General features: G+C 43.6%; 1 protein-coding gene across 3 annotated transcripts in view; it reads right to left on the bottom strand.

Annotated features, from left to right (window-relative positions):
- The window catches only part of CPNE4 (copine 4), a 492,605-nt gene that overhangs the window by 30,314 nt on the left and 447,224 nt on the right, over positions 1 to 15,067 (bottom strand). For all 3 annotated transcript variants that reach the window (XM_019436433.2, XM_019436425.2, XM_019436441.2), the window contains 2 exons: positions 9,796 to 9,882; positions 6,469 to 6,528 (listed from right to left, as the gene is read on the bottom strand). In XM_019436433.2, the coding sequence (XP_019291978.1) occupies positions 6,469 to 6,528; positions 9,796 to 9,882 (147 nt within the window). The remainder of the gene's footprint in view (positions 1 to 6,468; positions 6,529 to 9,795; positions 9,883 to 15,067) is intronic.

The following is a 15,067-nucleotide window of genomic DNA, read 5'->3' as shown; positions in this document are numbered from 1 at the left end:
ATATGAAGCATTTACGAAAGCCTGTGGTTCTGGTATGTGCTCCAATCTTCCCAGCAGGCGGTCCAAGAATAGGCACCCGCCCGTTGCTCTCCCCTTCTGCCCAGGAGGCCTCGCTCATCATTAAGCAGAGCTATGGAGCAGCTTTGCAAGACCTTGTAAAGTAGGAATGTGAAATTTTCCTTCCATTGCCACCAAGTCCCCAGTGCAGAGCTGCTTCCTGGAAAAGGCTGGAAGCCAGTGATGAGCATCTATCATTGGACATTTTTAGCTTCTACACAAAACAAGCCCACTCCTCAGATTCCCTTCTCTGCCTGTGACAAACAAGCCATTTGAAACCTCTTGGGTGTTTTCTAAGCGAAGCTGCTGGGAACCAACCTCTGGTTAGTTGCCTAATCTCTCTGCAATCAACGTGCAGTCAACCTCTGCCATATCGTCTGCTGGGGCAAGAGATTTGTTTTTTGCTTGTTTGTCTTATATTTGTATACAATTTGGATCTGTAACAATAAGCCTTGTAGGTGGAGATACCGTTCAGTCTGAACCATTTCTTAATTGACAGATTAAACTCTTGTGCTTTTCGACCTCCTCAAAGCGCCACTGTGGGCAAAGAAATAGGAACCTAGACCTGATGGAAAGGACTCCTGAGGTCACCCCATTCATTTCCTGCAGACTGCAAAGCATTCCCCTCTTCAACCAGGGCTCATTCTCTTTTCTCAGAGGTCTATACCAGAGTCCGCCAGTGTTTAGTCTGGGATATAAAGATGTAAAACTTAAACTGGGACACAGTGTGGACATGTGTTAGTGTTGGAAAGATTTCCTGAGAAATAGGAATAGCTGGCCACCTTGTAATACGTGTTCTTTTTCTTTAGGCTGAAGGTTAATATGGGAGGAGCCACATTCAGCTTATTATAGCAATATTATATTGCCAAAATGTAGACTACAAAATCAGAGATAAAGGAAAGCAACATCATCCTTAATGTTAAAAAATTAGAAATAATAAAAATGGCCATCTGAAAATATGAAAAAATACATTTTTGAGGGTCACCTGGACCACTTGAGAATCTGATACAAGATTTATATCCAGTCTCCCAAAAATGCACATACCTAATTCTGCACACAATTTAGGGAGGTCAAGGATGCTGCCGAGGACAATCCTCGTTCCTCAAGGATTCCACTGGCAAGCAAGTTATGTTTTGTTTTTCTTTTCCTTTCTAGATTTTATCTCTCTCTCTACATATATATAAATATATAAACATTTTACCTGGTTGTAACCATAGGGTGGCTCTGCTTTACATTCCTTTTTTTCACTTAATGTTATGGCATAAACATGTCCTTATGTTATCATCAATCATTATAATCATTTAAAATGACTTTATCATAGGGCACTTGTACCCCAATGTTTATAGCAGCACTTTCAACAATAGCCAAATTATGGAAAGAGCCTAAATGTCCATCAATTGATGAATGGATAAAGAAATTGTGGTTTATATACACAATGGAATACTACGTGGCAATGAGAAACAATGAAATATGGCCTTTTGTAGCAACGTGGATGGAACTGGAGAGTGTTATGCTAAGTGAAATAAGTCATACAGAGAAAGACAGATACCATATGTTTTCACTCCTATGAGGATCCTGAGAAACTTAACAGAAGACCAAGGCGGAGGGGAAGGAAAAAAAAAGTTAGAGAGGGAGGGAGCCAAACCATAAGAGACTCTTAAAAACTGAGAATAAACTGAGGGTTGATGGGGGATGGGAGGGAGGGAAAGTGGGCGATGGGCATTGAGGAGGGCACCTGTTGGGATGAGCACTGGGTGTTGTATGGAAACTAATTTGACAATAAATTTCATATTTAAGAAAAAATAAATAAAATGACTTTATCATAATCCACCTAAATGAGTGCTGTACTTTACATACAGCTTATCCCTGAAAATCTGTTTTACAAAGTGCATCTTTATGCATCTGGGAAAGCAATAACTTTCAAAGGAAATGGTGAACTCTTCTACCATTTTCTTTCCAAACACCTTATGGTGCCTGTCTCTTCTGTGCTGTCTATAATTTTGTGTTTTGTGTGTGAAATTCTAGTATCTAATTTTATTTTTGGCTGCTTTGCCATGTGCCAAACACAGTGAACTCCTCCTGCCGCTCCCACCCCTGCCCCCTAGTCTGTTCCATCTCCATTCACCTCCTCCAAGTCTGCCCTCTGACGGTTGCCCTCCAGGTCTTATGACCTGAGGATTTGCATGAGGAGATGGAATGTCCTCAAGGGCGCCCTTGACCTCCTGAAATTGCATGCAAAATCGGGTGTGTGCATTTTCCAGGGAGAGGATATGGATTGTGTATCAGATTCTCAAGTGGTGCCGCTGACCAAAAAAGAATCATTGACTAGGGCTCTTTTTGGCATTGTTAATCTCGTTCACTCCACTGAGGCTTCTCCTCTGCTTATGGTCAGATTCTAGCCTGAAACCTCCCCTATTTTGATACTCAAGTTGCTATCATTCTTTTCCCCTCTTGCCCCATCTTGCCAAACTTCTTTTTTTTTTATATGAAATTTATTGTCAAAGTGGTTTCCATACAACACCCAGTGCTCATCCCAACAGGTGCCCTCCTCAATGCCCATCGCCCACCTTCCCCTCCCTCCCACCCCCCATCAACCCTCAGTTTATCCTCAGTTTTTTAAGAGTCTCTTATGGTTTGGCTCCCTCCCTCTCTAACTTTTTTCCCCCTCCCCCATGGTCTTAAGTTTCTCAGGATCCACATCAGAGTGAAAACATATGGTTATAGCAGCGCTTTCAACAATAGCCAAGTTATGGAAAGAGCCTAAATGTCCATCATCTGATGAATGGATAAAGAAATTGTGGTTTATATACACAATGGAATACTACTTGGCAATGAGAAAGAATGAAATATGGCCTTTTGTTGCCAACCTTCTTGAATGAACAGTTCTTTTACCTTCTGTTTAGACCTTAACTTCTGGGTCTCCCTGTCTCATACTGCTGAAATTGCTCTTTCAAAAGGTGATATGTGTCTCTTCATCACATGATCCAGTTTTTTATTCTTCACCTTCTTGCATATGGGATTATTGCCCTTGGTCTTTTAATATTTTCTTTCTGGTCATTTGGGTTACTGCCCCGTCCTGGACCTTTTCCTCTGGCATTTCTCCTCCTATGGGTTTCCCTTCTTCTCCTTGCTGCCTGACGGAGATCTTCTATAATTCCCTGAGACGTCTTTTCTCTTTTCTTCTCTCTGGCCATCTCATCCAGACCCATATGTGTGCAGCTTCTACTTCTTTCCTGAAACCTAGGACCATATTTATAAGTGCCATCTCGACACTGAGAGGCCTGAAAGTACCTCCATCATGTCCAAAATAAAATTCATCATCTCGTCGGCGGCTCCTCTTGATTTCCATATTGCCGTGAATAGGATCACCATGCTTTGTCAGTCAGGCACAAAAGATCTGAGTCCTCTGGACTCATCATCCTCCCTTGCCTTCTGTCTCTTCATTGGATCAATCATAGGCCAAGGCTTATGGGACTCTCTTTCCACAGTGCCTCTCTTAACTGCTGTCCTGCTAATTTAGCCTCTTCTTACTTGTCCTCAGGATGGTTAATCTCTTCTTGCTTCATCTCTTTATTTATTTATTTTTGACAGAGAGAGAAAGAGAGAGACAGAGAGAGAGAGAGAGAGAGCATGCACAAGTGGGGGAAGAGCAGAGAGACAGAGAGAGGGAGACAGAATCCGAAACAGGTTCCAGGCTCCGAGCTGTAAGTACAGAGCTGGACTGGGGCCAAACACACAAACTGCGAGATCATGACCTCAGCCAAAGTGGAAGTCAGCCGCTTAACTGACTGAGCCACCTAGGCACCCCTCTGCTTGCGTCTCTTTCATAATTTCCTCACCACCTTCAATGCCTTCCACCAAACACTCCCAGATTTGGTTCCCTAAAGCATGTGCCCAGCTTCTTCAATGTCCTGCTCAAGATTCTTCTGAACATTCCCTTATCCACCATATTACTTCAAAATTAAAAGCCCTTCAAATTCTTTTTTAAAAAACTTTATTCATTTATTTTGAGAGCGAGAGTGCAAGCGAGGTAGAGGGGCAGTGAGAGAGGGAGAGAGAGGATCCCAAGCAGGTTCCACGTTGTCAATGTAGAGCCTGACACAGGACTCGATCCCACAAACCGTGAGATCATGACCTGAGCTAAAATCAAGAGTCGGCCACTCAACCAACTGAGCCACCCAGGAGCCCTTGCCCTTCAAATTCTTAATCCAAACCACTTCTCCAATACTCCCCTAAATATACCCCGTTTATGCATATTAACCCAAATAAGGTTTTGGTATTTATCATTAGGCTATATGGACGTGTAAACATTTAAGTTCATAGGATGCTTTTTGAAGCCAAAACTAGTATCATACTTATTCATCGGGTTTCTTGTTTTTCCTCATCCTTCCCTCTCCTTTAAGGTTAGGGTTTGATCCATTGTAATTCAATAAAAGTACCTAATACACATCAGCCTGGCACCTGAAGGGGAAGATGCTCTACTTTTGACATTCTTAAGGTAGAGTCAAAAGCACCAGGCATCTGTGGAAAGTGCAAAAGCTTTCTCTCAGCCCCTGTTTATAAAGTGTACTGGTCAGGGTCTTAACGGGAAACAAATGGCCCACTCAGAAGGGATGATCCAGGAGAGCTTAATAAAAGGACAATTCAAAGAGTTTCAGGAAGACTGAAATGCTAAGGGAGGGAGAAGGAACTGGAGCTGAGGAGTAGTGGTATGTACATTAAGGTGGTACCTCCTCAGCTGGGGAGGATCAGCAGGGGTGAGAAAGGAGGGGAGGGCCAGCCTGGGTCAGACAAGCCACGTGGACCCAGGTTGTGGAGCTAGGGACCCTGTGGGGATAAACTTCTGGTGTTCATGGGGGCTGGTTCTTTGCAGCACAACTCCAAGGGCAGAGCAAGCCCCTGAAGGTTGAATAGAGTTGTTCGAGTGCATGGAATCTATAGACTCCAAACCAAATCAATAGTGCTCTCCCTTGAAAACCTATAAATAGTTTCCTGAATTGCTCCTTTGCCTAAGACTGTGGGACACTATTTCCAGGAGCTCTCCTATATGACATTGCTGGCTCCTCTACCTCTATGTGTATACATCAGTGCGACAGTGAACCCATAGGACAGCTGGAGTTACATGTGTGTGCTCACGATGAACATGTTTGCTACTTTCTGTACGTGCCAGTATGCATGCAGGAGGGCTGGGTGGGTGTGCCTAAGACTCTAAAGCAATGACCAAATTCTATAATTAACCCATACCTATTCAGGAGTAAGTGAACCATGCCCCAAGTTTAGAGAAGATATAGGCAGACCCTTCTGAGATTAGAGGATAGGCTTCTAGCTAAGGAGAGGTCAGTCTATAAAACTACCACTTTTCTCAACCCCTTGCAGCTCCTTTTAGTCCTATGAGTACTGCCGTCCCCATCCCAGAAATACACTGGTCCTGTCTACTCTCTTGGGCTTAAACCTGGACAAAAAATTTAAACCCATCTGCCTTGCTTTTCTCACATGACTGATCCAGTCAAGGGAGCTAAACAGGGCTGACCTTCATGAGTACACATCTGCAAGACGGGGAGCAGAAGCTGTTCAGATTGTTGTTCTCTTGTTTGCCATGTTGCTTTCCCATAGGTTTTAGCAGATCTATCCTTGCCATCTGGGATCCTCTTTCTGGAGGTCACATCTGTCCAAACCTGGGAGGGTTTTGAATATTAGGCCACTGAAAGTAAGTTATTCAAGGGCAGATGGATTCATAAGCTTGGCCTACCAGGCACCTTAAAGAGACCCAGCCTACCCACTCAAATCATTGGAGTGTATAAATCCTATGGGTTCACAGATTATATTTAGGAAATGATCCCTGATCTACCCACTGAGTCTAGACACTCTGTTTCTCAACTTTGAAAGCCTAATTCTCCAATCTTTTGGAATTCACCTTTTCATTGCCTGATGAACCATTTGGATGGCTTACTCGTGGCACCGACCCTTGGGCATGGCGTTGGTGCTGGTCTTTGGGCTGCATCTGCCTTGGGTCAGTGGGATTTACCAGAGTGGCTTACTTCCTTCCAATTCCTACTCACCAGGTAATGGGATCTGGCAATATGCCCACTGCCCCATGCCTCATGCAGTTACTGAAAGAATGGGAAGCATGAGGAGGGTTCCCAAACCACCTGAGGTTGAGTGGCATGACTTTTCTGATATGACTTCCTGACAGCCATAGTCACTGGAGAAAACAGAAGTATGAACTCACTTTTAAAAAATTATATCGAAAGAAAGAAAAGAAAAAAAAATTATATCATACAATATTTCAGCAATGAGACCTGAAAAAACTGACCAAAGATTTTAATAAATTTTTGTCTCCACATTCCCACAACCCTCCACCATGCCCCACACCTTGCTCCATGAATATGAACAAATGTGGAAACAACTTACTGTAAACTGGATTTGGCAGCCGCCCATGATGTAGTCCAAGAAAGAATGCATCTTGTGGATCTGCATTGGAGGAGGAGAGGAAATCGTTTTAGTAACAGCATGATCTATTTCCTTATGGAGTGGAAGCTTAGTCTTTGGCATTAGACTGCTAACCTAAAAGGAAGAGCAGAAAGACATCTGTGGGGAAGAGATAGGTCAGTTGATTTTGATTTGATTTCATTTTTTTAAAAATATATATTTTTTAAAAATCTGCATTTATTTGAGAGAGAGCGCGAGAGAGAGACAGAGTGAGAGCAGGGGAGGAACAGAGAAAGAGGGAGACACAGAATCTGAAGCAGGCTCCAGGCTCCGAGTTGTCAGCACAGAGCCCGATGTGGGGCTCGAACCCACAAACTGTGAGATCATGACCTGAGCTGAAGTCGGACGCTTAACCGACTGAGCCACCCAGGCACCCCGATTTTATTTTTTTTAAGTTTATTTATTTTCGAGGGAGACAGAGACAGCATAACTGGGGGTGAGACAGATAGAGAGGGAGAGAGAGAATCCCAAGCAGACTCTGCATCAGCCTACCGTGGGGCTCAAACCCAGGAAACCATGAGATCATGACCTGAGCTGAAACCAAGAGTCAGATGCTTAATTGCTCCAATTTTGATTTTATAGGAGAGAAAGAAAGCAATGCCTAATTCAGATGGCCCTGTGAGGGCTGCAGCTATTCATGCCATGCTCCCCTCTTTTGGGTCATGCATGCCTCCAGGGAGAGCTAACACTATATTTTCAAGGGACACCACTGTTTCGGAATTAATAAAGTCTCACACTAGGCTTCACTCTTGCTCCCCAGTCTAAGTTCCAGTCCTGGTAACATTCTTAATACCACAAGTAATCTAGGTTGGCTGCTTCAGGATTGCAGTTACCTGAGAAGGCCTTTACTGGCCATTTCCCATTCATTAGATTCCTGCCATGCCATGATCAGCAATGACTAACTCTAAGTCAGGGACTTAACATCCATAATTTTATTTAGTTCTTAGGACAGCCCTGTAAAGGTGGAGCTATTATTTCTACTGTGCCATTTTTGTGGAGGAGGAAGTTGAGGCTAAGATCACCTACCTAGTAGAAGGTGGAGGTGGGACTCAAATGGTGGCAAATGGACTGCATAGTCCATCCTTTGGACCTCTGTGCTGGAAGTCAGCATAGTCTCTGTTTTTTGCCCAACCATGATTATCAGTGTTCTCATGTGCCATACCAATTTTTGGTCTTCATTTCTGCTTCCTTATGATTCTGCTTCTTGACCGTTGGTGATATTCATCCATTTATTTATTTAACAATAAATTTTTAAATTTTATTTAACAAAGTCCCCACTATGCACTAGATGCTAGGGATATAGTGATGAGAAAAACAGACACGATACCCACAGTCATGAAGTTTGTCATCTGGCCACTTTAACCTGGACAGTGAGTAACTGTGATTTTTGACCCTCAATTTTCAGATTTCATCTGATGCTCAGGGCAGCTTCTCAGAGACTGACCCACAAGATCTCGTGTTGGTGTCTCTAGGTACCACCTCTAGGTGGCACACATCTCTTGGCAGACTATTTTCAGGGCTGGTGTTCACTTGGCCCCCTGAATAGTGCCTGCTCCTGGCTCCCTTTGGCAATGCTTTGCTTGATGGTTGGGACACCCTACTATTGTCTATGTACCCAGGAAATAAGAACTTGAGAACGAGTTGAATAATATTGGCCCCTAAGCACTAAACTGTAAGATCAATTCATGGAGAATCAAAACAGACTTATCACAGGCATCTTAAGGAGACAGACAACCACCGAAGTGGTTCATCCACATCTTTTCTCCTGCTTCCCTGGGCACAGGGATGTTTTGAATGTGCCTGGGATTTGATTTGTATAGATAGGGGAGATGACCAGAGACAACTGCCTTTCAAAGAAGAGTTTATTACCCAGAGTTCCCCAAAGGGTAGGAGGCATGTCATGCCACTCAGGGGCCACATGGGAAAGCACTAGGGTCAGTCAGAAGGCAGAAAGATTGAGAGGAAAGTGTGGGTGGAAGTCTTTATTGTGTTTTCTTGTGGGAAGGAATGAGTGGGGTATGGTAAGCAGTTAAACTGGTTTAGGATTGGAGAGTTTGGATACTTTTGGTGACTCTGGGCTATAGGGGTGGTCTCTAATTATGTAAAGCCTGGACCCAGGGAGATATAGGGACAGAGGAATAGTGTGTGTGTGTGTGTGTGTGTGTGTGTGTGTGTGTGTGTGTGTAAGCTTGATAAAGGAGGTGGTTGGGGGTATGGGCTCTGGATTGGTTGCTCTGCATATCAAAGGCAGGCTCACAAGCAAGTTGTTGGCTATCTATAGGAATTAGCTAACCCTGGGAGAAGTTCCTACCCAGCCCACAAGGCCCAGAGATGTTAATGCATCAAAAAAGTATAGAAAATAAAAGACATGATTAATACAATGATCCTAGATGGCCAATCTTAATACACTGATTGGTCAAAGGGTGGGTATATCAGTCTTTCCTCTACTATTGCTCTTGCTATGAGAGGATGTGCTCCCACAGCTCCTGGCAGCCAGGGAGAAGCCAATCTGGGAAAAGGAAGCTGACATACACAGAGAGAAACTAGATGGCATTCAAGTTGTATATGGTGGAGTTAGACATGCATAGATTAAAATCTCAGCTCTTAAACTTACCATGTGTGTGACTAGTTACATGATCTCAGTTGACAGCAGAAATCTCAGCATTATGATACAAGTTAAACAGAATTCATCATAGTTACTCTCACATAGTAAGTACTCAACCAATGCCAGAATTATTTTCAGATGTGATTTAAGAGATTTGATTACTAGCATGTGGGATTTTCTGTGAAGTTAGAGCCCTTCTGGGAGGAATTTCTAGGCCTTCTAATCTTTCTCCATTGCTTTGTTTTCACAATACCCTTTCGGCATGGGTGAGGCACCACATATAAAGCACTGAACACTCTGACAGGTGCATAGCAGGAGCTCTGGAAATGTTGTCTTCCCCTTTTGGGGGATCTCCCTCTGGTGCTGTCAGGACAGAGAAGAGCCTGACATGTGACCAGGACTCCCCATCTTTGAGGGTATGACTGTCTTTGCAGAAGGGATGGTGGCAGTGGGCCACCACAGCTCCAAGACCACCCACACTTATGTTTTTCACTCCATATCCATTATAACATGGACTTTATGTTTTTTATTACAAAAAACACTATACCTCCTTGACAGTTTGTCCCTCCGGCCACACAGTCTGAGCTCTTCCTCCCAGACAGCCCTAGCTTCATACTCCTGAAAGAGAAGGGCTATGTACGTACCTTGCACTGATTCAAAATCACAATGCCTGAGTTCTTATAGTTCTTCTTCTTGGCTTTGTACTTGGGGTTGATGCACTCCCACTGCACCTGCAACAAGAGGGGCCACAGCAAGAGAGCCTGCTTAGGAAGAAGTGGAGTCATTCCATGAAGCCAAGCCCCCAGGTGCTACGGCACATGGATCTGAGGGCTGACAAATGGTTTCTGCGGGATAACCCTTGCATTCTGAGGGAGGGTGGTTAAGGAGGCGTGGCTGAGTGAGACTCTGATATAAGGCTGCCTGGTTCCAGTCCTGGTCCCTCCACTTCCAGCTGTGCGACCCTTGGCAAGTTACTTGGCTCCTCTATGCCTTGGATATCTCCTCTGTAAAATGGAGCTGGTAATTGTATCTATCTCATAGGATTATTGTGATGATTTAATAATTAATCCACATAACACATTTAAAAAAGTGCCTGGTACTTATAAATGCTTCCTATTTTTTTTTTTTTAAATTTTTTTTTCCAACGTTTTTTATTTATTTTTGGGACAGAGAGAGACAGAGCATGAACGGGGGAGGGGCAGAGAGAGAGAGGGAGACACAGAATCGGAAACAGGCTCCAGGCTCCGAGCCATCAGCCCAGCGCCTGACGCGGGGCTCAGAGCCTGACGCGGGGCTCGAACTCACGGACCGTGAGATCGTGACCTGGCTGAAGTCGGACGCTTAACCGACTGCGCCACCCAGGCGCCCCTAAATGCTTCCTATTAATAGGATCAAATCAAGCACCAGAGGGAAGGAAACATCTGTAGACACACCGTTGAGTAACACGCTGTTGAGTCTTAGTGCGTGGGAATTAGCTTAAAAGGTCAGAAAACTGAGAGACAGTGAGTGCTGACTATAGGAAATTAGTGGGGATAATGATGAGTTTGCACAGAACTTCCCTGAGAACTAAAATAATGGAGTGATACATATCACACCAGGGACACAACAGATCTCCAAAGGGGCTTCTCTGAGGGATAGTATCAGAGCTGCAGGAGTGGCTGGAAACTGAGGAGGTAGCTGGGAGCTAAGGGGGGCCTTAGGAGAACAGATATCAACCTTTCAAGCCTACAGGAGACTTCATGTGACAAAATCAACTTCAAGCCAAACATCCAAGAGCCACTGAAAACTCTTGCCCACCATTCTGTGGGAGCTGGATCCTTGGATTTCCACTCAGGAGACCAATTTTCACTCTCTGACAATTAGCGGTATCTGAAAGTAAAGCAATTTCTTTCTTTTTAAAAAAATTTTAAAGTTTATTTATTTATTTTGAGAGAGAAAGAGAGAGAGAATCCCAAGCAAGCTCTGCATTGTGACACAGAGGCCAATGCAGTGCTCGATCTCACGAACCGTGATATCACGACCTGAGCCAAAATTAAGAGTCCGACGTTAAAGTGATTGAGCCACCCAGGCACCCCCTGAAAATAAAGCAGTTTCTCAGGCAGATGTGAGTGGGGTAGACTGAAGCAGCATTGGCTCCCAGTGGCCCATTCCTCTCAGTGTCTGTGTATTCGTGCAGTTCCCTCCCACAATGACGGTGAGGTTAGTCATGGGACTTGTTTTGGCCAATGGGACATTAGCAAAAGTGGTATGAGCAGAGGATTAAAAAGTGTCTGGGCATTGGGGCCTGCCATCCTCTTGCTGCTGGAAGGTTTTTACCACCATGTAAAAAAGTTTAGGCTGCTCTCCTGGAGAATAAAAGAGTACATGAGAAACGTCTCGGCCATCCCAGCTGCGGAGGCACAGATGCATGAGTGAGTTCAGCTGACATCATGTAGAGTGGTGAGGAGCTGCCCCAGGTGAACTCAGCCTAAATTGCCAACAATTGTGAGTAAATAATGATCATTGTTTTCTGCCGGGAAGTTTTGGGCTAATTTGTTCCTCAGCAACAGATAACTGAGAACAGTAGTTTCTCAACACTGGGGAAGTTCCAGTAGGGACTGGGCAACCATGTAAGAGTTAGGAAGAAAGGAATCTTGTACTGGCTAAGGGCTCTCTAAAACTCCTTCCATAAAAGGAAGGAAATAAAAAGAGAAAGGAAGGAAGGGAGGGAGGGTGAGAGGAAGAGAGGGTGAGAGGAAGAGAGGAAGAGAGAAGAGTCAAACTGAAGCTGAAATCAGGACATCTCCAACCGTTTTGTTTCAAAGGCCTAATCTTTCCGCCATCATGATGGTTGTCTTTCTTCCCTCTCTTCGGTTCTCTTCTAATCTGCTCTCCATGTGGCAAGCTCTTGATAAGCAAGAATTCTAGCTTGTCTCAAAGCAGATTTAGTGTTTTCAGACAAAGCACCCCAAGCCCCTCCCAAACCCATCAAAACTGAAATTGCCTTTCCCCCAAATCTTCCTCTAATGTCACAGTATGAACAAGTAGTGTGGGGATTTACCGTAACAGAAAGTGAGGCTGTGATGGTTCCTTTGTCGTTTTCAATCATTCCCATTAACCTCAATTTCTTCAACAAAGCAGGACATAACAAATGAAACTTTGAATGAGTTAGATTTCGAATTATATTAAGAATTATAATGATAGGGGCGCCTGGGTGGCTCAGTTGGTTAAGGGTCCGACTTTGGCTCAGGTCATGATCTTGCAGTATGTGGGTTTGAGCCCCACATCAGACTCCCTGCTGACAGCTCAGAGCCTGGAACCTGTTTCAGATTCTGTATCTCCCTATCTGCCTCTCCCCTGTTCTCTCTCTCTCTCTTTTACTCTCAAATAAACATTAAAAAATTAAAAAAAAAGAATTGTAATGATAATCCATGGAAAGTGCACTCATTTCTCAGGCTAAGGCAGACCAGTAGTGGAGGATGGGTTGGTGCAGCCAGACAAGGGTTCCAAGGAAGCTGAGTCGGAGCCTGCAGGCACTTGGGGCTTTCATGCCTGTTGGGTGGGAACGGAATGCTGATGAACCAGGTGTAAGTAGTTTGCATCTGTCTTGGGATAAAGTTTTCAAGTAACTATGGGGTATGTGCCTTACATCTACAATCCCACTTAACTCTCCCTACAACCCACTTTTGTAGACTAAAGATGAGGCTCAGATCATATGGGTGGCAACTGGTAGAGCTGGGATTGGTACCTGTCAGTCCCGCTCCAAAGCCTGGCCTATTAATGCAGGTTTCCACGGGGAGGATCTTGGAGGGACTCTCCTATTTGTTCTTCTTGCAAGTCTCCCTTTTGGCCACCTCAGACTAAGGCTGTTCATGAAGGCCACCCAAGAATTCATCCAAGTTAATCAAGAATTTACCCTGTACCTGCAGAACCATGACTCTCATAAGGAAGGAGCTTAAAAGAGGATGATGTGTCCTCTTTTTGTCTCTGTTTCTACTTACTGAGGTTCCTCAGGGTTCAACCCTCCTCTATCTGTCTCCCTATCCTCCATTCTCTTAACATCAACCACTTCTGTTTACTGACGGCTCCAAAATACATCTCCAGGTAGGCCTCTCCCCTGAGTGCCAGTTTCCCGAACCCCATTCTTGAACTTTCCACACAACTGGACCTCCCTGAAACAAGACTTCCTTACTCAGGAAATGGTACCCACATTTACCCATCTATCCCCCTCATATCCAAACCCTCAACATGTCTTAGCCCCTGTCTCCAAAATCCATCTTAAATCACTCTACTTCTCTCCATCTCCATTACCACTTTGTTAGCCTAAGTCATTATTACCTCTTGTCTTGCCTTCTGACAGATCTGCTTCACTGTCTTCTCTCTACAATGGATTATGTACACAGTAGCCAGAATAATCTTTTAAAAAAGTTAAAACCCGTCATGTCATTCTCTAGCTTGGACTCCTTTGCACCACTGTCCAGTAGAACTTTCTGCAATGATGGAAATATTCTATATTTGCACCAACCAACATTGAAGCCACTAGCCATAGGAAGTGATGGGGTACTTGGAGTGTGGCTAATGTAACTCAGGAATTGAAATTGAAACTCAAATTTTTAATTAATTAAGAGTGAGGCTAAAATACATGTAGCTCATGGCTCCTGTCCTGGAGAGCACAAAGCTGTCTCTTTTTCAGTTAGAGGAAAATTGAAACTCTTTTCTTCGAGATATTAGAATGTGCTTTTCCTGGCCCTTGCTTCTGTCTTTGACCACATCCCGGGCATGCTCTCTGCTCCAGATACACTAGTCTCTTTCCACATCTTTAATCACACCAAGCTCTTTCCTCATTCAGGACTAATGTAAGATTCCCTTGGCTTTTATGCTTTTCTCTTGCTTGTTACATGGTTGGCTTTTTTCATCTTTAAGGGACCTCAGCTTAAATGCTGCCATTTCAGATTATCTTTCCAATACCATACCTTTATACTGAATTGGTTCAGTTTTTTACAGCATTTGTCACAAGCTGTAATAACATTTTTATTTTTTGTTTGATTCATGTCTATATTGTACTCTGATGCACAGTCATGACACACCTAGAGCTTGGCGCTTAGTAGGTGTTCCTTATAAATATTAGTAGAATTAGTAAATAAGAGAACATTTCCCACAGTGTAAATGCACCCAAATGGGGCTGAGTGATGGGACCAAATAAAATCTTTCTGGTGATACAGAAAAGTGCCATATCATATGATCCATTTCCTCAGTGGGACTTGAGGATTCATTTCTGTTTGTTTGAAAGCATCAGACTTTGGTGGTTTTCAATGATAATATGTGCTATAATTTTACTTTTAACACCCTCTTAGGAGCCTAAAGACGACATGTTTCTCACATTTATTGATTTGGCTATTTCTACTTGTAGAGGAGAATAAGGTACAACTTTATTAAAATTTTTAGAACTCTAGTAGGTGGTATTGATAACTCATTGATTTATTAGCACAGTGGGGCCTGGTTCAACAGAGCGACAACTTCTCTGGCTATCTTCCTTGTTATCCTGGGTGTGACGCACTTATAATTTAGTGTGATTTTGACTATGGCCCTGAAACTCTACGTGCCTGCTCGTGGGGAAGATCTCTGCATGTTTCACAAGTTGCTTGCAATACTGGATATTTAATAGAGCATATACACCAGGTTTTGTGGGAGTTATGAAAAAAGCTGCCCTTGATTTTCTAGACCAAATGTAAGTACTCAACAAACGGTCCGATTTAGATTAAGCTTCCATTCTCAAGCATGTTAGTTTATTCCCATCCAGTCTAGGTATATCTTGACCTTATATCTGAAAGAAGAGACTGGAAAAATGAGTTGTGACATTTCTGTAATCAGCACCTCTGACCAGGCCGGGTATAGGATCTTATCTCTAGGGAAAAGACCTTTCTCAAAGCCACTGAA

The sequence above is a fragment of the Panthera pardus genome, unplaced genomic scaffold (genome assembly GCF_024362965.1).
Source record: "Panthera pardus isolate Hobbes unplaced genomic scaffold, ASM2436296v1 HiC_scaffold_16, whole genome shotgun sequence".
NCBI classification, from domain to species: Eukaryota; Metazoa; Chordata; class Mammalia; order Carnivora; family Felidae; genus Panthera; species Panthera pardus.
Note: the sequence above shows the minus strand (reverse complement) of the source record. Positions and strands in the feature narration are given on the sequence as shown.